This window comes from Gekko japonicus, unplaced genomic scaffold (assembly GCF_001447785.1).
Source record: "Gekko japonicus isolate JY-2015 unplaced genomic scaffold, Gekko_japonicus_V1.1 scaffold276, whole genome shotgun sequence".
NCBI lineage: Eukaryota > Metazoa > Chordata > Lepidosauria > Squamata > Gekkonidae > Gekko > Gekko japonicus.
In genome coordinates, this window is record NW_015171510.1 from 150230 (window position 1) to 175267 (window position 25038).

At 45.0% G+C, this 25038-nt stretch overlaps 1 protein-coding gene across 1 annotated transcript in view; it reads right to left on the minus strand.

Annotated features, from left to right (window-relative positions):
* MFSD4A (major facilitator superfamily domain containing 4A) overlaps positions 1 to 24312 on the minus strand; it is a 73476-nt gene extending 49164 nt beyond the window's left edge. The window contains exon 1 of the mRNA XM_015419344.1: positions 23901 to 24312. Coding sequence (XP_015274830.1) covers positions 23901 to 24133 — 233 coding nt within the window. The 5' untranslated portion in view covers positions 24134 to 24312. The remainder of the gene's footprint in view (positions 1 to 23900) is intronic.
* Between the last annotated feature and the right edge of the window lie 726 nt (positions 24313 to 25038).

Genomic DNA, 25038 nt, shown 5'->3' on the forward strand with positions numbered 1-25038 from the left:
CTGCAGAAAATGACTGCTTTGGAATGTGGACTTCATGGCATTATACCCCACTGAGCCCCCTCCCCAAGCTCCATTCCCAAATCTCTGAGAATTCCCCAACCTTGAATAGGCAACCCTAGACTTGTGCAGTGTTCCCTCTAAGCTGAGTTAGTGTGAGCTAGCTCACGGTTTTTTAGCCTTCAGCTCACATATTTTTGTCTTAGCTCAGGAAGGATGGCTCCAGAGCAAATGAATTTATGCAGTAGCCAAATTGCTTGCTCACAACTTTAGTGCCAGGAGCTCCCCCCCCTCCATTAGTTTTAATGGGAAACATTTCCAGCAGTAACTCCTGTTTTCCATACATTTTAGATGTTATTTTCAGGCCCTCTGCTCTTCATCCAAGGGACCATGACTGTAAACATTTCAGAGATAGAAAACAGTCTCAGTTTTACAGGTAATTAAGATGTAAGAACATTTGCAGACGTCAGGTTTGAGTGACATCCTCTAGGACAGTAGGTCAGACTCAACAGATTATTCCTGCCAGATTTCAGAGAAATAAATTAAAACATCCCAAGTTTTAATGGCTGAATGCCTCCAGTTAGGACAGTTTAACATCTCTTGATTGTGCCTGACCTGTTTTGAAAACTGAATGCTTCCTGATTGTTAGTTTAACGTCTTTTGATTGTGCCTGTCTTCCAGTGACCACACATACCAGAAATAAAAGATTTATTTTACTTTACTGTTTTACTTTTAATGATTGACTGAATGCTTTCTCTTTACATGAGAACTCCCTTTGGGACACAAATGTCTTTCTATCCTCATAGTAAGTGGTTACATAGTTTTTTTAGATGCTATGATATCTATGTTTGGATTCACAAGCATTTATAAAATTTCTCTTTTGCTTTCTCCCACCTCTCTGAATTTCAGCAGGGAGTGTCCCTTGAGAGAGTGCTCAAAGCCCTGAGAACTCCATTCAGTTGGGGATACATTTGCCTGCTAGGTCCCAACAGGGAGGCTTGTGTAATCAGTTGATGTCATTTTCAAAGAACAAACCTAATTGTAATTTTTTTTAAAAAAAGTTTTGATTTGAAAGAACAATAAGTTTGACACTGTTCTCTTAAATTAAAGGATTAAAATTACATTATACTGTTAGTACTACACAGGAAGCAGGTTTTAAAGTCTGAATGTGTTGAAAAAGAAAAAACTCTAATTTCCTGAATAACTGAAGCTTTCAAACAAAATTAACAATGTTTTTAGTGTTTACTGCTCCAAAGAGAATCCAATATATATACCCAAAGAACAAGGAACTGGAAATTGTGAACTATTGAATTATGACATTTGTCATGTTTTCAGTTTTAAAATGAGGGGGCTGAGGTGGGCTCTCCCTCACCAGTTATCTTCAAGCAAAGGCTGGAATGCCATCTGTCAGGGATGCTTTAGCTTTGGATTTCCTGCATTGTCTAGACAGCCTATAAGACACCTTCCAATTCTGAAATTCTAAGGGAGGCAAAAAGACTGAAGCCCAGAGCAGGGCTTAAAATCTAGTTTGTATCATCAGGTTTTAAGTTTTTCTCCCATAACCACAAAGGCTAAAATCTCTCTGATACGCTCTGACTTGGATTCTAGTTTGAATGCCGATCAACTAGTAGAGTCATTTGTAGTGCTGGATAGTCAAATTTGCATAGATAGCTTTGGACTCGTTTCCCTGATAGATGCTGACATGATTATGGGCATTGTGAAGACCGCTTCCTGCAAGTTACATCTCTCTCCTTCATGGCTGTTAAAATCTTGTCTTGGGAAAATTAGGCCCTCTTTGATACAGGTTATTATTAGTTTGAAAGACAGCATTTTCACAAAGCCTTCGAAGGAAGACATTATCCAGCCTTTATTGGGGGAAAATCCTCATGGCCTGTGGATGATCCAGTGAGTGAGTTATAGGCCTGAATTAAATCTACCTTTTCTTGGCAAGGTGTTTGAATGGATTGTGCCAAAGCAACTTCTCATATTTCTCGATGATACATTTCAGTCTGGTTTTAGGCTGGGCTATGGAATTTTAGCTTCTGTGGTTATGAAAGCCAGAGAGATGTAGCAGTCAGAGTGTTGGGCTGGGAGACCACGTTCAAATCCCCTTTCTGCCATGGAAGTTTGTTAGATGATCTTGGGCCAGCTGCTCTCTCAGCTTATCCTACCTTACAGGGTTGTTGTGAGGTTAAAATAGAGGAGAATTATATAAACTGTTTTGGGTCCTCATTGGGGAGAAAGGCAGAGTAAAAATGAAATAAATAAAATAAAAAATATATGGGACTCAGACAGCATTAGTTGCTCTGGTGAATGATCTCCAGTGGATAGAAGATATGCCTCTCTATTGGTCCTACTGAATTTGTCAGCAGCATTTGATACTATCAGTCATAACATCTTGGCGGACCACCTTGAATATTAGATGGGGATAAGAGGCTTTGTGGTACCCCAGGAATTTGTCGCTTCCCCCATGGAATTTAATACCTATGCAAGATCTTTGGAATTTAGCATCATCCATATATCAATGAAATACAGCTATGTATCACTATAAGTCCCTGGATATTGATGTCCTGGCCTTTTTCAGTGTCTGCTCAAGGGTCTGACAGCTGAGCAAGTTGAAGCTGAAGCCAGACAAAACATAGGTGAATGTTGTTCAGGGAGACTGATGCTTTTGGAGATGTAATTTCCCCTCATGGATGGAGCATTAGTAGGTTAAGAGACTGTACCTATACTCCTGGACCTTGCCTTGCAGATGGTAAAACAAGTCAACACCGTTGCTAGAAGTGCCTTTTTCCAATTACATCTGGCTCAAAAGCTACTCTGCTTCTTGGACACAGCCAACCCAGCCACATTGGTCCACACAGCTGTAACCTCAAGACTGGATTATTGCCCTGTGCTTTGTCTGGCAGTGCCTTTAAAGATGACTCTGAAAATTCGGCCTGTGCAGAATGCAGTAGCTTGTCTGCTGAGAGGAATCAGACAGACCAGCCATATTGCAAGTAATATTAGTTCTGTTGCACTGGCTACCATTTTGTTTCTGGATTCAATTCAAGGCACTGAAGTTTTTTTACCTTTACTTGAAGATCTGCCTGAAAGCACCTTGTGGCCCTCGCATTAGAGCCATGGAGGAGAGCCACCTCCACCACTATGTGGCCCCACCTCAGTGCCCCACTGCTCTTCATGCATGCAAAGGCAGGCAGAGGCCATTGCACCCTGGCTCTCTATGTCTTAGGAAGGCAGCAAGGAAATACGTCAGCTCTGTAGGGGCTCATGACCCATTAGAGGGCTCCATGTCCCATGGACTGAAGACTAGTCAGCTGGAAGACCTAGATTTTACCATACAGATGAGCCAAGACATTTTGATACTCGAATGGCACTTCCCCCCAAGTAACAATATTCTCACCAGATCACATCTACGCCCAGATGCCTCAAGGCCCAGCATGCCCAGGTGCCAGGATGGGCAGAAAAACTGCACCCCCAATTCACATAGGCACTTCCGAAAAACCCCACACAGCAGTTTGCTCCATTCGGCCTTTCTATACAGCTAGCTGATGGGACTGGGAGGGCCCTTTTATGTAGATATATCAGCCTGCAAGGCAGGAGAGCATAAAATGAAGGGAAGTGAACCCTGCCAGGGCCAACTGATCCAACTTGCTGCCAGGGCTACCATGAGCCAAACAGCTCTCGTTATGGTCAAGGGGGTGGTCAGCCCACTGCACTAGACAGCAGAACTCAAACTGGCACAGCAAAGCTTGGAAGCTGCTCAAGAACGAAGGCAGGCAGGCAGGCAGGAAGGAAGGAAGGAAGGAAAACACAGACCAGACAGTAAAGCATGGAAAAGACCGGTACAAGCAATATCTCAGTCTGCTGCATAGAATGAGAACAGGGAACAAGCAGTGCACAAAAGTTCCCTCAGCCTGCAAAAGGGATGAATTCACTCTCACCGACTGCTGCAATCTTAAAACACTTTCCTGGGAGTTGCCCCACTGAACAAAATGGGAGACTGACTTGTGCGTAGACCTGCTTCAGATCATCCCCTGTGATACTGGGCGCAATCAGGCAAATGGTTCTGTGTCTGCTAGCCATGGGGAAGAGAAGAGCAGAGAGCTGGGCAGGGGGCCTTGGAATCCCACACAGGCTCTCCTCTGGTTTCATCTCACCAGGCGCTGCTGACTCACTTCCAAGCTTAATCTTGAAGCGCTGCGAACTAGAAACTTCTTTTACTATTAAAAAAATTAAAATCCAAAGGCAAAGATTCTGAATTCTGGTTCAACGGCTATTTCTGCACTTTAACATTGTTTCCTTTGAACCCAGAAGGACTTGGGTAAGGAAGACTGCAGCTAGGCACAAAATTATTTACTTGTTTGTTTGTTTCATTTATACCCGGCCTTTCCCCCCAATGGGGAGTCAAAGCCGCTTACATTGTTCTCCTCTCCTCCTTTTTCATACTTACAACAACCTTGTAAGGTAGGTTAGGCTGAGAGTGTGTGACTGGCCCAAGGTCATCCAGAAAGCTTCCCTGGCAGAAAATCCTGCAAACGTTGCATAAGCATGTGCTTACTGTGGAGTTACAGCACCACTTGTTTATACAAATGTAGATTCTGCTCTGCAAAAAATTAGGGCTTGCTCACATTTACTACTTTTGGCTGTTTGGGGCCATGTGCGTGCCAGTTATCATACAAGCAGCAATGCATAAGAACATAAGAGAAACCAATGATGGATCAGGCCACTGGCCCATCCAGTCCAACACTCTGTCACACAGTGGCCAGAAATACCAGGTGCCATCAGGAGGTCCAGCAGTGAGGCCAGGACACTAGAAGCCCTCCCACTGTTGCCCCCCCCCCCCAAGCACCAAGAATACAGAGCATCACTTGCCCCCAGACTGAGTTCCTATCTATACCTTGTGGCTAATAGCCACTGATGGACTTCTGCTTCATATGCTTATCTAATTCCCTCTTGAGGCTGTCCGTGCTTGTAGTCTCCACCACCTTGTTGGGATTCTGAGATTCAAGATCGATGGTCGTTTTGCAAACACAAGAGTCACATTAGTAAAAGAAAAAATATCTTTACTACAAAACAAAATAAAGCATGGGTAGGGTACTTTGGATAAAATAAATAAAACAAAAGGTTACATGCTTACAGTCACTTTCAGTACTACTTGCTAAGAGCTACATCTTTCTATCTTTCTGTAGACTTCTAGAGGAGTTTCCTGTCTGTTTCACACAAAGAGCCATAAAGCTTGTGAATACATGAATGCTAGATCAAAGCATTTCCACAAACAAGTTGTTAGTTGACCAATACAAAGGTTACAGGTCACTTCATTAGGCTAAGCAACTAAAACTTTCCAGCTGTAGAATACATTGTGTAACGTAACATCCTGTTTCCTAACAAACAACATTTAACTCTGTAATGACTGAAGTGTAAGCAACTTGAAACTCCAACACACCTCCTGTGGCAGTGAATTCCATGTGAATTCATGGCAGTGTTCATGGTATCCATGGCAGTGAATTCACCACTCTTTGGGCAAAGAACTACCTCCTTTTATCTGTTCTAACCTGACTGCTCAGCAATTTCATTGAGTGCCCACGAGTTCTTGTATTGTGAGAAAGGTAGAAAAGTACTTCTTTCTCAACCTGCTCTATCCCATGCATAATCTTATAAACCTTGATCATGTCACCCTCAGCCATCGTTTCTCCAAGCTAAAGAGCCCCAAGCGTTTTAACGTTTCTTCATAGGGAAAGTGTTTCAATCATTTTATCATTCTAGTTGCCCATTTCTGCACTTTTTCCAATGCTATAATATCCTTTTTGAGGTGTGGTGACCAGAACTGTACACAGTACTCCAAATGAGGTAGCACCATTGATTTATACAAGGGCATTATGATACTGGCTGATTTGTTTTCTGGCTGATTTATAATCCCCAGCATAGCGTTGGCCTTTTTTATTTCAGTTGCACACTCTCTAGACATTTTCATTGAGTTATCTACTACGACTCCAAGATCTCTCTCTTTGTCAGTCTCTGCCAGTTCGGACCCCATCAATGTGTATTTGTATTTAGGATTTTTGGCTCCAATGTACATCACTCTGCACTTGGCCACATTGAACCCCATTTGCCATGTTGACGCCAACTCACCCATCCTCGACAGATCCCTTTGGAGTGCTTCACAATCCTCCCTGGTTCTCACCACCCTGAACAACTTCATGTCATCTGCATATTTTGCCACTTCACTGCTTACTCCCAACTCCAAATCATTAATAAACAAGTTAAAAAGCATCGGACCGAGTACTGATCCCTGTGGTATCCCACTGCTTACCACCCTCCACTGGGAAAATTGCCCATTTATACTCATTCTCAGTTTCCTATTAATTAGCCAGTTTTTGATCCACAAGAGGACTTGTCCTTTTATCCCATGAGTATTGAGCTTACTTAGGAGCCTTTGATGAGGAACTTTATCAAAAGCTTTCTGGAAGTCAAGGTAAATAACATCTATTGGGATCCCCTTGTCCACATGTTTGTTCACTCCCTCAAATAACACTAACAGGTTAGTGAGACAAGATCTTCACTTACAGAACCCATGCTGAGTCTGCCTCAATAGGTTTTGTTCATCAATGTGCCTACTAATTCTTTCCTTAATAACAGTTTCCATCAACTTACCTGGTATCGATGTCAGACTGACTGGCCTGTAATTTCCCAGATCTCCTCTGGAACCCTTTTTAAAGATGGGAGTGACATTAGCTACCTTCCAGTCCTCAGGAATGGAGGCAGATTTTAATGACAGATCACATATTTTTGTAAGGAGATCCAAAGCTTCTCAGCCATTTCCCTATCATCCTTCAGTACTCATTTTACCCCTTGGTCATCCAAGCGCCCCACTGCCTCCCTGGCTGGTTTCCTGCTTCTAACGTATTTGAAGAAAGTTTTATTGTTGGTCTTTATGTTTTTTGCTATATGCTCCTCATATTCCCTTTTTGCCTGCCTGACCACAGACTTGCATTTTATTTGCCACAGCCTGGGTTCCCTTTTATCAACCTCACTGAGACTAGCTTGCCAGTGGTTAAAGGAATTCTTCTTACTTTTTACAACTTCCATTACTTTATTTGTTAACCATGCAGGGTTTTTTCTATACCTATTTGTGCCTTTCCTAACCTGCGGTATATATTTTTTCTGAGCTTCTAGGATTGTAGTTTTAAATAGTCTCCAAGCTTCCCCAATGGTTTTAACCCTTTCTACTTTTCCTTTCCGTTACTTCCTCACATGTCCCCTCATGTCAGAGAAGTTACCCCTTTTAAAGTTAAATGCAGGAGAGGAGTGACACCATCAGCACTTCCCCCAATGCTGTAATCACAGTATTGGCGGCACACATTTAACTCCCTCCCACAGAAATCAATGGAACCTAAAGTGGGTAGTTTGGACTGGAGTGTGTCTAGGGCTACCAAGTCCCCCCGGGGGGCAGGGATTCCCCCGCCAAAAGGGCCCCCAATCCGCTGGTCCCGAAAGTGGCCAGATCAGGCCGACGTGCCCAGTGTGATGTCATCACCCGGAAGTGATGTAATCATGCTGGGCACGTCACCAGGCGATGCTCTAGCAATCATACTGAAAACTCTATGGTACCATAGAGTTTTTAGGGCGATTGCTAGAGTGTCGTACGGCGACGTGCCCAGCATGATTACAACACTTCCGGGCGACGTCATCGGGGTGCACACACAAAGCGCACATGTGAAACTCCTGGACCAGGACTGGGTCTCCCCGCTATGCCAGGTAAGAGACTTGGCAACACTACGTGTGCTAATTACTAATCTACAAGTGATCCTGTATCAGGAATCTAATCAGGAATCAAATACAAGGGGGAGACCCACTCCCCCTTTCAAAATGCCTACTAATTTAAGACCAGGTTGCGCATGGGAGAATTCCTATACAGAAAGTGCTTCTGGTACTTGTAGCTGCACAGGTGTGTCTATGATCACCACATGTGGCAATCTACACAGGTCATGTGGTATTTCTTACACAGGAGAAAAGATTTTCATGTTTGATGTGGTCTTAAAATGGGGTCTGAAGTTAAAAAATGCAACTGAGGAAGGAAGGAAGGAAGGAAGGAAGGAAGGAAGGAAGGAAGGAACCTGAATGAAAAACATTGTTAATCATGTGCCAGCAATAAACCACCACCTCTAGGGAAACAAGCCATCAGGGGATAAAGCTGCAGAGGCTAGCAACAGATACAGAGGAGATGGGAGCTGTGCCAAGACTGGGGCTCTATGCACATTCTGCAGCATTAACAACCCTTCTAGTCATGTTTGGTATGAGAGCACACTGAGGAATTAAACATTAATCATTATTTGTGAGCTCTTCAGAACAACATAAAGATCAGTAATACTAAAAGGAGTATGACGGGGGGGGGGGGGCTGTAGAAAACTGAGATCCCATCTCTAATCTACATCAGAGATTATGAAAATGCTTTGTTATACAATGGCAGCAGCCAACATAATCACCTGCTTGATGCACAACTGCATTAATTCCCAGAGTCTGACCATAAGCAGGATGGAGGAATTGCTTGCTTCCTATGATTGTATCCAGAATTCAATTGTCCATATGCCCCAAGAGCACAGCTTTATAGTGCCATCTGGACTCCCTGGACTAGATGCTTACGACAGATTAGTACTAGCTTGGGCCACCAGGAACATTAACCAGCCTAGTCTAGAGTGCCGCACCCATTTGTCCTGCAACATCTGCACACTGCAAGGAACAAAATTCAGTGGCACTGTGGGACAGAGACAGGACACATCATTTAGACCTGGGACGCGCTGCACCCTGCTACTGAGAGGCATCACAATGAAGGATGCTCACTGAAGGCCAAACCAGATGTGACAGCGTCCTTGTGGCTGCCATGGGTATGCTGCCATCATTTTAAGGTCCTTTAACAATGATGCGCAGGCCCAGTCCTGATCAGGCCCACAGCACTCTTGTTCCCCCTGCTTTTTCACGTGCCGAAATAGCCATGGGGCATGCAGCCATTTTGGCACTTGATACGAAGCAGGGAGGGGAAACAACAGGATCTCAGTTTGTCATGTGGGCCTGATCAGGATTGGGCACTTGTGACACTTTTGAATTACTTTAAAATGGTGGCAGCATCCTGATGGCTGCCACAAGGATGCTGTCACATCTGTCTGACCCTTGCATTCAGAGGGTCTTGGTAGGTGTGTAGCAATGGTGAAGAAGAGCTACATCTGCACATGTTGCCCCTGCATAACATGAGGCTGCCACACTGTAAAAGGCATCAAAGGGTTTTCCTCTCATTTTTTTCACTTTTATTTTTTAAAAGAATTGTATTAGTTTATGCACAGAGAAAGGGAAAGGGGAAAGAAGAGAAAAAGAAAAGATACAGAAATATATATATAAAAAATCCAATTTAACATTCTGCATGCAAGTCTTCTCATTAGAACTTCACAACGACGACATCTATCATTCTTATTATTCTTCATTTAATCTAGGCTTGCCAAGTCCTCCCGGAGGGCGGGGAAACCCCCGCCCGAGAGGCCCGTTACCTGGTGGCGGTGGATTGGGCCCCAGGGGGAACCCCACCCCCAAAGCACGCAACATGCCCGGCGTCAGCACGTCACCCAGAAGTGACGCGATCACGTCGGGCACATTGGGGGCGGGGCCACAATCATCCAAGGGAAAACTCTATGGTTTTCCCTCGGATGATTGTGGCCCCGCCCCCAACGTGCCCGAAGGGATTGCGTCACTTCCAGGTGATGTAATTTTACATGTCCACCACATATGGTAGTATGATCCAACATGATTGTTACATTTCCAACACCTGTTACTTAAGTTTGTATACAGTTTAGCTAACCTATCTGGTGTTAGATGCCATCTATATAACATTTTATATAAATTTTCTTTGAATGAAACAGATTTAGTCAACTTAATATTCACTTTCCATATTTTACTCCATTATGACAGATCTATGTTATAACCGATATTTTGCATCCATCTAACCATACATTCTTTAACTATTTCATCCTGCATTTTCAATTGCATCAGCATACCATACATTTTCTTAATAAGTTTCTCTCTTGAGGTACATAATTTTTCTAATGCACCTTGTTCTGAATAGAATCCATCTGTCTGTTTGTCCTTACTATATCTAGATTCCACTTGCACTCTAGTCCACCAATCTAAGTTTGTTTCCCTTTTCTTTCATTCTTCCTGAGATTTTAGATTATTTCCATCATCTAACAATTCTGCATATCTATTTTTCCCCACTCTTAGATGGGACCAATTCTATGCGGGAAAGGTGCAGGCAGGCCTATAAGTAATTGCAGATAAAGAATTCTGTGCTTTTTGCATTCCTTGTTATCTGTGACGCAAATATAAAACCTACATTACCTACAGTGTCCATTTGCTCATTTTTTAAAAAAAGCACTCTTTTTGCTTTAACATTCACACAGCTAGCTCAAGAGGCATATTAGTAGCATGCGCAAAAACCTCTTAAGTGTACAGCTAGCACAAGATGGCCACCTAGCAGTATACAGTCAAAGCAGGCTTCACACGATGTTCGGGGGGATGTGGCTTGGGTATCAGATGCTGGGAACACATAACTGTTGCATCCATGCCCTCTTAGTGCACTTCCCAGAAACATCCAGCTGGCAGCTCTTGGAAATGAAACACTGTGCTAGAGGGATCCTTTGTCCACAAGTTTCTCACTACAGTCCTATGTTTTTAGTGCTATCTATACATTCTGGTGGTGGCTCAAGTGGTTAAGACACTAAACTGCAGGCTGTGGAAGGTCGGTAGTTCAGCAGTTCGAGACCCGGGTGCCGCATGATGGAGTGAGCTCCCATCTCTAGTTCCAGCTCCTGCCAACCTAGCAGTTCGAAAGCAAGGAATTGCAAGTAGATAAATAGGTACCACTTCGGTGGGAAGGTAACAGCGTTCCGTGCGCCTTGGTGTTTAGTCATGCCGGCCACATGACCACGGAAACGTCTTCGGACAGCGCTGGCTCTTCGGCTTTGAAACGGAGATGAGCACCGCAACCCTAGAGTCGGATTCGACCGGCTTTCGAGCAAGGGAACCTTTACCTTTATACATTCTGGATAACCTTTTTACAAAGCTGATCAGAATTTCCCACAATTCAGAAATGGATCAAACATTAAATATTTAGAAAAACTTCACAGAACAAGCTTTGGAATCCAGAAAGAATTAAATCAAATACCTGTACAAATCCTAACAAATTGTGAGCAAAGCAGGACTATACAGGACTATACAAACACACATACCCTTCTCCTAGGTAGCACTGATGGGACTTCATCTGTATGTGGCAAAACAAATTAATCAATTCTTCATGGAAGTCTAATCTGGAGAGAGGCCACGGCACAGTGGTAGAGAGTAAACTTTGCATGTCAAAGGTCCCAGGTTCAGAGTTCAGTGGAAAAGGACCAAGTAGGAGGTGATATAAAAGGTGATATACTTTTATTTATTTTTAAAAACATTTATATTCCACCTTTCCTCGTGGTTCAAGGTGGCTTACAATAGCAGTTACAAACATGTTCACTTAAAACCAAAAATAAAATAGCAAACCCCAAATCTCTGCCCTTTCTCCCTCTTAAAAGATGCCTGCCATTCAAACCCCCTCGAACAGGGTTGCCAAGTCCCCGCTGTATGTACAGCGGGGGACTCCAGCTCCGTTCCGGGAGCGCGCAAAACATAGAGTTTTCCCTCGGATGACCGCGGCCCTGCCCCCGGCGCGCCCGGCGTGGTTGCGTCACTTCCAGGTGACATGCTGACGCTGGACACATCATGTGCTTGGGGGGGGGTCCCCCCAGGGCCCGATCCACCGGTGGCAGGTAACGGGCCTCTGGGGCGGGGGTTTCCCTGCCCCCCGGGGGGACTTGGCAAGCCTACCCTCGAAAGCCCTGCCAAATAGGCAGGCCTTGCAGTGCCTCCTGAAGATCTCTGAGGAGACCCTCCTGGCAGTTGCCAGCTCCGGGTTGGGAAATACCTGGAGATTTGGGGAGTGGAACCTGAGGAGGGTGGGGTTTGGGGAGGGGCAGGACTTCAATGGGGTCTGATGCCATAGAGTCCACCTTCCAAAGTGGCCGTTTTCTCCAGGTGAACTGATCCTTGTCACCTGGAGATCAGTTGTAAATCTCTAGCCACTACCTGGAGGTGGGCAATCCTAGGCCCCCACCTCTTCAGGGAGCTCATTCCATAGAGCTGGAGCCACAATGGAAAAAGCCTGGGGTCAGGTTGATGCCAGATGGGCCACCCTAAGTGGTCAGACAGCCAATTTTGAAGCCCAGGAGAGCTGCTGCCAATCACAGCAAGCAGTATTGACCTTGGAAGACCAATGGTTGGACTCAGTAAAAGACAGCTTCATGCAATGGATTCAAAGGGAAGTGGATGTGGCTCAATGGTACAGCATCTGCTTTGCATGTAGAAGGTCCCAGGTTCAAGCCCCAGCATCATCCAAAGGATGAAGTGGTTGCTGATGTGAAAGAGACCCTGAGACCCTGGAGAGACCCTGTAAGTTGGAGTAGACAGTACTGACTTTGGTAGTGCAGGGGTCTGAGACAGCTTCTTTTTGTGTTTTCATGTATGAACTGAGAGAAGTTGGAGGCAAGCAAGCATAGAAACACCAGGTAGAGTGGAAGGCAGAGAGGAAGTAGCAGAGAGACAACCTATTGTGCAAGCGTGCCAGGGGGGAAAAACCCTGGAAAAGCACCAAAAGCAATGGCAGACTCCCTTGTGCTCGCAAAGCCAAAGGACCGAAGTTGCAGAGCTGCCATGCAGAGACAGGCAGCCTCATTTACAACTTCCCAACCAGAACACATCTGAAGACTCTCCACCCAGCATGCTGAGCTCCCTTGGAAACCTGGCCCAGGAAATACAGCAAAGCCTTTAATGTCTCTCCAACCCTCAGTAAACCACAGGGTCATTTACAAGAAGCAGTCCTAGGAAGAAGAGACAGATAAGCCAGCTCTTTTCCTGAAGGATTACAAAAAATAAAATCACACCCTCTCACTCTCTCCTGGTCATCCCAAGACAGCATTAAGAACTGACAACAAAGCAGGAAATATCCTCAACACGCACTAACATCTGGGAAGAAAAAATGTTATACATATATTTGGATATGAAAAAATAGCCCAGCATTATGAGGCAATGCAAATCCATGACTGCCTCTCAGTTATGAAATGTGGCAGTTCAGTCTAGTGATTGGAGTGGGCTTGAGCCATTAGCTACAGACATAGACAATTCCTTCCACTTTGAGATGTGTGATGCAATGCTTTTAGCAGCATACTGTTGAGTGGGTCAGGGAGAGGGGTATGTAGAAAAAGAGAGAGAGACTGACTAAAACAAGATTGCCAAGCCTGATGATAATGCACTGTGTATTTGGCTTCAGGCACACACCCGTCCACTGCCCAGAGTCATGGGATACAGAGCAGAATTTTTCACCCTTTGAAAAGTGTTTTGACTCTGATAGGCCAAAAACAAAATCCAGTTTAAAAAGAATTGAATTGTTATAATTATCTAAACAGCACATGGATCACAATCTGATTCTGTGATCTGGAGAGGACAGGGTGGACCATTTATGGGTACCTGTGGTTTGCTGCGGTTCATTTGGACACAACACCCTTTTGGAGCAAGGGGCAGCAAGAGGGAACATAATGGTTTTTGGTATGTTGGCAGCTCAGGTGCTTGCTTTTGTCTTTCTGGTCCTAGGAGCAAATCTGTCTAATGAGCTGGAGGAGTCAGGAAGTATGTCAGGCCTCATCTAAACTGTAGTAGTCACAGATTATGCAAGAGGGTCTACTAAAAAATTACTGCTGTAGGGTCTAAAAGGTGCAAGGCTTGTCCACATCAATGTTTAATGATACAATTGAAGTCATTGGTGGCAGTGGCAATATTAACATTGGTTAGCTCAGCTGTGTTACCACTGCTACAGGCTGCAAAGACAGGGACTGAGATCAGACACAATGCTAAACCGTGATTCCTTACTACATGACTACGCCTTAGCCTTGCAATCTTCCTTCTTAACCATCATGATTCCCTCCTTCCCTCCCCATGTTGCAGAAACCACACTTTACCATTTTACCCAAACTAGGCATGGTATGCTTTGTACAATGCATAGCCATGGATCAAGCAGAATGCTTCCAAGGATAAAAGGACTTTGGCTTGTGAAGTTTGACTTTTTCACCTCCCCCACCCACTACAGCTCCAAATGCCCCCCCCAAGCTGCTCTTGGGGAACAGGCTTGGGGGGCATTTTAGGGGTGCTTGGGGCTGTAGAAGGAGGGTGAAGGTAAGAAGGTCATGCTTCACAGGCAGAAATCTTTCCACCCATGGAAATCCTCCACTGGATCCAAGCTATAATTTGTCTGGAAACCAGAATGAAACTATTATCAAACAGTGGTTTCCATTCTGGGTTCCAGGGAAATTATAGTATATAACACTAGCCATAGTGTACCCAGTTTGGATGTGCCAATCATCTATAATTTGTTGTAAAACCAAAAGGGATGGATGGAACTGCAGGACACAAGAGAAGGTGGTGGGTGTGAGGCCAAGGCTTGCTCATGTGCAGACAAGGATATGGAGCCATTTCTGAACGGAGCCAATGTAGCTCCGCATCCTTTGGAATTTCCTGAATTAGTTTAAGGGAATTTGAATTACTGTTAATAGCTGTTACTAGTTTAAGAAAGATCTCTTATTGATTTTATGTGTTTCCTGATTTATGTATTTGGGCCTTATTATTAGCTGTTTAATGCAGTTTCAGGAAAGTGGCACGTCAATTAACAAATAAGCTCCAACTACCCTATGCACTCATACTGCTAGTGTAACCCCTAGCTAGGAATGCAATGAGCTACGAAGGAGTGGAGCCTTTAGGAAGCAGTTAAGCAGATAGAGAGAATTGCTAGAAAGCTCTTAAGGAGTCAACAAGATCCCAAAGCTTGGATGTTATGGGCTGCTGAAGTCTGTAAGGCATTTATTCAGGTTCATACTGCAAATCCCAAGCATTCTGCAGCAGCAAGATTTAACAAAGGGGACCACAGTTATACTGAAACTCTACCTTCCTCAGGGGATAGTATTCCAGGAGAATGTGGCAATGAAAGATGCCATATCAAAGCCTTTTATGATCAAAATGGTGGGCTTCCTGATCGGGAAAAGTTGCAGAGAAGGGACAAGTATATGGCTAAAATAATACACCATTTGGAGAGGAATCATAGACCCACCTGGGGTGAAGAAAAAAAGGAAGAGTATGAAACTAGGCTGTATCTGAGGGAGTGGCCTCGACTTTTTCTGTTGGATGGAGTTCTTTATCGGAAAGTGCAATGAAATGGAGAAGATGTAGAGCAACCTGTGATCCTGTACTCTCATCGAAGGAGAGCTCTAGAAGGCATCCATGATGAAATGGGTCACTTTGGAATTGAAAGAACTCTGGATTTGGCTAGGGGATAGATTCCTTTGGCCTGAACTGATCCAAGCAATAGAACAAAAGTGCCATAATTGTGAATGCTGTATGAAGAGGAAAGCTAAGAGTGGGGAAAGCAGCTGAATTAGTTAACATAAAAGCATATGCTCCCTTAGCATCAAAAATATTTTGGTGATTATTGATCATTTTACCAAATATGCACAAGCATACCCCACCAGAGATCAAACTGCAAGAACGGGAGCTGCAACTCTTTGGGGAAAAATTTTCTGTCATTATGGGTTTCCCAGGAGGTTCCACAGTGATCAAGGTGCAGGGTTTGAGTCACAACTGGTTACTGAACTGAGTAAAATTGTGGGAACTAAGTCACATACTACACCATACCATCCAAGAGGAAACTCAGCTGAGAGGTTCAATCGTACCCGTTTGGACATGCTGGGCACCTTGGAAGCAAATAAGAAATCTAACTGGGGGAAAATACATAAAACCACTGGTTCATGCTCACAATCATATCAAAAATGATACTACAGGAGAATGCCCCTACTTCAAAAATACATAAAACCACTGGTTCATGCTTACAATCATACTACAGGAGAATGATACTACAGGAGAATGCCCCTACTTCTTAACGTTTGGAAGACAACCATTACTACCCATTGATCTGTGTTTGGGGATAAAGCCAAAGGGGCAAACTGAAGTGACTTATCAGGAATATGTAAGAGACTTAAAATGCAGTCTTCGTTAGGCATATGATCTGGCCACCCAAGAAAATGAAAAGCATCAGCAAGCCAACAAAAGAAGATGGGATGCTAAAGTTATGAAATCAACCATTTTGACAGGTGACAGAGTTCTAGTACGTAATTTAAGCCCCCTGGGTATACAAAAATTAGCTGATACATGGGAACCTGTTGTACATATAGTTCTGGATCAACCTGAGGAAATTATTCCAGTATATAGGGTGCAGTCGGAAGATGGCAAAGGTGTTGTTCGAACTTTGCACTGAGATATGCTGAGAGACCCTGTGGATTTATTTCCTCCACTGAAGACATGAGTGATATGGACATTCCAGAGGATTCTATTAGCAGTAGGACGAGGAAGAAATCAAGTGATGTTGTAGGCTCAGTAGGAGAAGAAGAATTCACATTACAGCCTAGCTTCCTTTAGCAAGGGAATTCTCTCCAAACTCCTCCTCCAAGGAGGTTAATGTAGCTCAAAATCTTTGCAAGAAAGAGCAAGAAAAAGAAGAAATTGTGCTGCCAGAGTTACCAGTTGTGGTTCCTCCCAGTACTATGACCCCTGGGGGAATTAATAGTCTACCTCCTAGGTCTAAACGTGTTAGAATCAAGCCTGCTAAGCTAAATGATTATGTTCTGAGCTTTTTAGTGGGGTCAAGCAGAGTTAATTTCAACACTGTAATATGTAATTGTTTAATGTTTCCATTAGTTCAAAATTTGTAGATACTGTCGAGATGACAGAATTTTAGGGGGGGGGGGGGAATAGAACCCCAGGCTAGGAATGGGATGAGCCAGGAAGGGATGGAGCCTTTAGATGCAGAAGGGTGCAGAATGTGTGGAAAGCAGAAGAGGGAAGCAAGACTGCCTTGCTGGGGAGCTTGAACTTTAATCAGAGGCTCTTAACGCCTTGTTTAAGGGCTGTGTTATCTAATGCAGAGTTCATTTGGGACCCTCATCTTTGAAGTTGGCGCAGAGTGTTCGGCTGGAGATTTCCTGGGCCACCAACAAGAGGAAAGAGATGGACTTTGGGGGTGGCAAGCTGCGAAGCAGGGAAAAGTTAATTGTTTGCACTTTAAAAGATCACTGTTCTGTTGCGTTACTGTGTTTTTGTTACATGATATGATGTTAAGTGAAAAGTAAAAATGTTTTATTCTCTTTGAATTATTGCAAGATTCATTCCATTCTGCCCCACAGAACCCACAAACTGAGGTTACACTAGCTAGCCAACCGTCTGTGTCTTCTAAAAGGGCAGATCATTGTCTTCCGTAGGTTTCACCCAGCAAATGGATAAGATCAACAGTCGTCTGCACTCAGGCAATCCCTGTTGTGGGCCCAGCTGGTGGAATGGCCTGCATGAAGAGGTCAGGAAGGGTCCCACATCATTACTCTGCTAAATGTGTAAAATGGATCTGTTTATAAAAGGTATAGAGCTCTAGCTTAATGGCCTCAGAAATTTTCATTGCATTGCTTGTTGTATACTATATTGCAATATTCTCCTAACTGAATCTTTATTGCATTGTTTGTTGGGTAGATCATACCGGTGCTTCTTGAGTTCTCTAACTGTGTAAACCAGTTTTTATGTGTTATATGGGGTTTTGTTGCATTGTTGTTTAATTGTGTGATCTGCCGAGTCTCAATGAGAAAGGTGGACTGCAAATGAAGTACGCATGTAAATAAAATCAAGCCAGTCTTAGGTGCATGCAGTGTTCTAAGCAGAAGAAAAAAGAAGTGAGATGATTTAGTTTAAAATTAGACCAAATCCCAATCAGGGGTCCATTCATCACCTTTAGATAGGTAACTCTTGTGCAAACTCTATGCCAACAAGTCTGAATCAAGCATTCAAACTTTGAGATTAGCCCAGCTGGTCAACAATAATTACCAATTACCTTTTTCCATCTTCTTGCCTTGCCCAAGCTAGAGACACCAGTGTAGCTGGGAAAGACAACTTTTGGGAGCTTCTATTGTTGGAAGAAGGGGAAGCGGAATCTCATCTCCAAACACCCTCTCTCTGCAGCGCCTGTCTCACCCTTTAAGCATTTCCAGCCTTGAGAAGCCTAGGTGAAATAGGATCCAGACTTTCCTACCCTGTCTTTCCCAGAAAGACTGTTAGAAGACAGACCTTTTCCCAACCATCAAAACCTTTAACTCAGCAGATCCTATTCCAGTTAGCCTTGTGCAAACAGATGAAACACGTTCTTAGAGACTTTTCCCATCACTGGTGTGACTGGCTTGCTCCATCCCCAGATGGTTTACACCTTTTTGAAAAATGATCTTGTCCTCCTGAAAAGTGAAATGGCATTTCATCCCTCCAGGTACTATGCACATAGAAGAACTGACCTGAGTCAGTAAAGGAACATTAAGTAGTCAATTGTATATACTGAATATAGGCACTAACCTGCTCAACTGTGAAGTTAGGCTAGAGAAATACACTCAAAATTTGGGCAGCACATTACAGAAAAGGAAATGGTAACTATGGCCAGTGGATCAAACTTAAAGTGTCAGTCTTTTAATCTGTGTCCGTTTCAAAATATCAGGCAGCTACACCCCTCTTTCTTTAGCACCTACAGTGCATATGAAGCTTTAAGAGAACGATCAAGTTTGTTGAGACCATAAGTCATATTCATTAAAAAAGAGTGCTTGGAAATGGTAAATTGAGGCTTCCCCCCTTAACTTGAATGTTATGTTCACTTCAAACTGTAGCTGTAATAATCATAATCTCTGAACACAGTCTCATAGAATTCTGTAAGTCTCTCTACAACACTGTTCAATACAAATTGGTATATGTGGACTGTTTGCTTATGACCCTTTTCTGAGAAACATGCAGCACTGTCCAGCTACTAATGGCCTCCCGGATCTGAGAGTAAGCTTATCAATATCAGCAGGCTCTTTTCCATCTGCTGCCCAGCTAAAAGAAACACTACAATCAAGCAACTGCTTTGAGAACAATGCTTAGCAAAACCCTCAAACTAAAGGAAAAGCAATACAATTTGCTACAAGGAGGCAACATGTCCAGTGGGATACTCCAAATGTTCACCTTTACACTGTCACTATATCTGCCTTGGACTTTCTCAGTGAAATCATAAGAACACTTTCCATGGAACAAATCTGCAGAGGATTCTGAGTACAGTTGCTTAGGATGGCAAAACAGATTCAGTGCTGCAGAGACTTGTTGAAGGGATTCTACTAGGAACCAATGGGGCAAAGTTACCAGATTGTGCCTGCACATATTGCCTCTTGCTTGAGGTGAAGTGTGATAAATCAAGGGGCACATTCCATATGCCCCTGGAATAGTCATTGCATAAAATCTCTCTGTAGCCAATAAGCTTCAGCAGAGAATGAAATGGTATCTTTATAGCACAGCTGATCTAGGAGCATCCTGGCATTAAAACAAAAAAAACCCATTGGCCAAAACATACTATTAAATATGTCCAGGTCAAACCACTGAGTTTCTGTTAGGTTATTACACAGGCATAAGAGCAGTACATAGACAGGCAGGTCTTGCAAGTAGGTTGCACCAACCATTTTGCCTGCTGTGTGAACCACAGACAATTAAAAGGGCTAGCATTCCCATAGCAGTGCCACCTGTAATTGTAGTGCTGCAAACATTAATCAGTGTCATTCCTTTTAATCAGCAACGATGTCCTGTGAAAGGACACCCTACGCTTAAATCATTCCTGAGACTATTCTATGAACTTGTTTTGAGCTGAGCAATACACTTTCAGATAATTTCCCCCCAAAGTACAGCAAAGAGACAGTTCATCAAATATTGTCTAAATAGCCTGTGAAATGAGATAACTAATATTTAATATGAGAAACTAAACAAGCAGAAAACTTGTAGTAGTTAGCTGGCCCAAGTCAATTACACCTCCAGCCATGAACACACACACACGCACACACACACATTGAAAGCAATCTGTTTGTACATCAGTTCAGGCATGATTATACAATAGCTTAAAGCCCCAAAATTAGAGCACCTGACACAAACAAGATACAAATGAGTGTTCAACAGCAGCAAAAAGACTGGGGGGGGGGGGGGGGGGAGAGAAGAAGTCACTGCAAAGAATGTGTTTGCTATAAAGTGATCGCTACACCAGAGGCCTGCTGTGAGTTTTCATTAATGGGATCAGAAAGCACAGCTGATTTGTAAAGGAGATCACTGTCCTTCCAGGAACTTGGTGTGAAAATGGAATATTTACTGTGCCTGTCTTACCCCACATCAGCTTCAAAGTGTGTGACATTGAATGTAGCTTTGCCAACTTTCTGGAGAGCAACAGGACAGCTTGAGTTTTGACATGGAGGTTATTAAAACAGATCCTTTACAAGAGAACCCTGGGGTTATAAAAACACATTGAGAAAGCCACAGCATGATGTCTGAAGCCCAAGGGCTTTGTGCTGATGCAGTCTGTGTTCTATTTACAGCAGCCCTGCTGTAAGTCTAAGTCTTTCCAGGATCCCGCTACATGGCCCAGTTCCTGCAACTAGCTCCATGTGGAAAGAGAAGTCAGATAACCATGATGACATCAAGTTCACAGGGAACAGATCCAACAAATCTGGCTGTGTGGGCTCTGGAACAGAGCCAGGGTCTGTAGCCTTTACCCTTCCAGGCCATCCCACTGGTTCCAGGGGAGTCATTCAAGTGACTAAGAGCTCTGTTGGTTGTGTAAGGCTTGCAGCACTTCTGTGCCAAAACTGTCCAAATTGTTTTTGGGTCAATCAAACAGCACCCACAGTCCTTTGATCTTATTCAGATGAGCCCTTTGAACACTTTTGAAGATGCATCCTTTAGTAATTCAAGAGGCAAAATAAATGCAGTCAAAGTTAGAAAGGGAAAAGCAGTGGAAACGGTGGGAGATAGATTTTCCAAATGTTAATGGAACAAACTCACTGCTGATGAGGCTTAGTCCAATTGGGAAAGCAACAGTAGGGATACAGGGAGTGGCAGCAAGTGGGAGAGAGCATTAAGCCAAATGTGAAATAGGGATAAACCAGGGAAAGGGGGAAAGCAATAATAGCAAGGGTGGGGAGATTGCAAGGATTTTAACCTCCAATATCGTCATAAAGTAGACACAGGAGCAGAACAAGTTACAAAAATAAGACACCCACAAACAATTGTTTAGTTTACTGTTAACCTCCTGACATACAGAACTTTTGGTCCTGTTGGAAGTGGACATGCACATACATATACTGGCCACAGAAGACAGCAAGCTGCCCAAACTCAACTACCAGCTCTTCTAATACCCTCCTTAAGGAGATTTCTTTGATTATACTAGATCTTATTTTTGTTCAGTCATCATTTTCCCCATTAATATGTTTGAGATGTTGATCCATAGGTACTAAAAGGTAAGTTTTAAAAAAGCAAAAAAAAATGCAATTGTTCAATTGGAGATGTCAAAATCATCATATTATTGAATATAGTTTCAGATAAGAAAGCTTCCAGTTCTTGCTAAATATCCATTTTGTAGAACTTTAACCCTCATGGGGATGTCAGCAGGTGTTCCCTATAGCTCTGGATGGTAGATACATGAAAAACTCCGTATGATCTGACAGTTTAACTAGAATGTTACAATGGGAGATCCACCAACAAACTTCCCACAGCTTTTCAAACGGCAAACAGCACCCTTGGCCTTCCCCAGTTCAGACTGGCCCATGCTGTAGGGCTGCTTTTAAGCCAATGCCTGTGTATCTACTCCAGCTAGGTAAGTAGCAGGGGCAGCTAACACAGAAACACACACACCAGGATAAAAAAATCAATTCCCTCCCCCTTGCACCATCTCCAGCTAGGTAAGTAGCAGGGGGAGCTAACACACATACACACACACACCAGGATAAAAAAAATCAATTCCCTCCCCCTTGCACCACAGCTCCAATCCCAGTCAGGGATTCCCACAATTGTGTGTGTATCTTTCTGTGAGTAAGTGACTAGTTACATACTGCATTTGTGGGGAAGGGGTTGTTCACTACCTGCTGCATCACTTATTTCCATGCCCAGCATATGAAGAAATAAGAGCCAAATAGCTGGCCAACTTATTTGCAAGAAACAGCCACTGGGCCAACCAAGAAAAAAATGACTGGCCAACAGGTAAGAGAAATTTAGTGGAACAAGGAGGCTCCTTTGCACTCACAACTGTAGATGCATGAAAGAATTGGTGTGTGTGTGTGTGTGTATGTGAACACTTCAGAATAACTGACTTAAAACCTCTCATGTGATTTTATGTTCATTTCTTGTCAGAACACAAGTTCGAAAAATAAAGTGTTGATGATGCAACCAAGTTCTGATTCAGAGGCTGGGTTTTGAGAGCATCAAACTGCATGGGAGCAGGGACAGTAAGAAAGGTGGCAACCTGACCAGAAAAAAGAGATAACGAAGTTGTGGTATTGAATTAATACACCCTGGCTGTACTGCTGTTATGGCGCTTGGGCCTGCCCTGAATAGTTCAGGGCCCTCCTCCACATCACCTCTGAACAGCACCCAAAGGGGAAGCGCCCCAATAGCTGTCCAGGCCTGAGTGTTTTCTAAGCAACGCAATACACCCTGTTTGCCCTTGGCTACCACAACTGCTATGCAATTTTCATATATTTACATAGGCCATTTCAGCATGTCAGTTTCACAGCCTCCCTCTAGGCATGCTCAGAAGTCACTCTGAGCAATAGGACTTGGCCCCAAGTGTGCAACCTTGTGATATTTAAAAGTCCACTTCATGTTTTATTACAGTTCCAGGACACCAGAATCTGGAGCGGGTGATCCTATATCAGGTTTTTTTTAAGTTTTTGGGATCATGAACCCCTTTGACACTCTGACAGAACCTATGGACCCATCCCTAGAAAAAAACACTGAAACATGGTGATATTACCTGACCATGTACAGCAGCATCCCATGCCACCCTGTACTTGCCTGGAGTGAAACAATACCTTAGCATAAAAAGGTAAAGGTAAAGGTTCCCTTGCTCAAAAGCCAGTCGAATCCGACTCTCCGTTTCAAAGCCGAAGAGCCAGCGCTGTCCGAAGACATTTCTGTGGTCATGTGGCCAGCATGACTAAACACCAAGGCGCACGGAACGCTGTTACCTTCCCACCGAAGGGGTACCTATTTATCTACTTGCAATTTCTTGCTTTCGAACTGCTAGGTTGGCAGGAGCTGGAACTAGAGATGAGAGCTCACTCCATCATGCGGAACCCGGGTCTCGAACTGCTGAACTACTGACCTTCCACAGCCTGCAGTTCAGCCTCTTAACCACTTCCCCCATAGAGAAAATTATTTTTAAAAAAAGGAAATCGAAAGAAAAAGAAAGCATTTTTGGTACTTGGTTCATGGACCCCCCCTCCTTGCAAGGGTCCATGGACCACAGGTTAAGACCTGTATAGAGGTAGGCAATTGCTTACAAGGTACTCAGATGACCCTTGCTCTGAATGGCCTCACGTCAGAAGGTCAGAAACTGCAGCAAGTCAGTCTACGCCCGACTCTGAGGATGGCAGGAGGGGCAGAGATCCTGCAGGTACAGAGCAAAGAGATGGAAACCAGAGCCTGATTTCTGGATCACAGCCTGGCACGCGCCTCACTGGCTGGCAGGATGTGGGGAAAGCAGCCAGCATGGATTTCTTTAGCATCTGACATACTCGATAAAGGACCACCAGGAGGGTGGGCAAAGGAGACGGCCCAAAGTGGGCTGCTCACCAGCAGCACCCTCGCTGCACCAGGCGATGCCCAAACTGCGCCCAGGCGAGGGAGAGGGGGGGGGGAGATGGCCTTACGTTCTCTTGAAGACGCCTCCCAAGCAGCTGCCGATCAGCAGGCAGAACTGCTGCGAGAAGAAGACCCAGGTGATCTGCGAGAGGGAGCTCTGGGTCTGGCAGCGCAGGTCCAGCAGGGTGGGCCCCAGGAAGGCGATGCAGAGGCCGAAGCTGAAGAAGACGCTCCAGTAGGTCAGCGTGGGCTGGAGGTTCCTCTTGAAGAGCGTCGTCACCCGGGCATCCCACCACCACATCCTCGGCCCGGACGCCCGCTAGGCAGAGCTCCTCCTCGGCAAGTCCCAGCGGGCGCGGGAGAGCAGGAGCCGGCGGCGCCCCCGAGGCACGCGGGAGGAGGTCCTGCCCAGGTGACTCGCCGAGACTCAGAACCTCCCTCCTCCTCCTCCTCCTCCTCCAGGAGACCCGGCGCCACGGCTGGGCTCCGCGCGAACTAAGGCACCTGCTGCAGCCCCTCGGCGCACACGCCGCCGCCGCCGCCCTGCCCACGCCCAGCGGCCCCCCGCGCCCTCGTCAAGCCCTGCCCAGCTCTCGCTGCCGCCCCGCGCTCCGGCTTGCAGCAGGATGTGAGTCGCGCACGGGGAGCGGGCGGCAGCGCCGGCTGGGCTGGGCTGGGCTGGGGCTGGCTCCGCCCCTCCAGCCCTGCGAGCCGCGCAGCAGCCGAGGAGGAGCGAGCCAGTCCCCCAAGACGGCCGGATCCCGATCCGCGCTCAGGCGCCGAGGGCTTATGGCGGAGGACGGCGGCGACCGGGCCCTCCTGCGCCATCCATGGGCGCAGGCTGCATTGCTCTGCATGGCCAGCCCTGAGACGAGGCCAGAACGCGATTCACACACAGCCCCCAGCAGGAAAGCCCCCGTGCGAATGGAAGACACGAGTCCGTCCACGAGACCTCTCCTCCCAGCTACGGGACGGCCGGACTGCTCAGGGATCCCCCCCCCCCCCAGCCACGGGACGGCCGGACTGCTCAGGGATCCCCCCCCCCCCCGTAGGGTACTGCTTCCAGTGTCGCCGGAGGTCCCTCTGGGCAGAGCAACGCCTGCAGCCAGGGGTTAATAACAAAATTATACACGCGTCTTTTTTCACGGCGTGTGCACTGTAGTGATCGCTGCTGTCAAGTGCGCCCAGTTAAAAAGGGCTGCATCT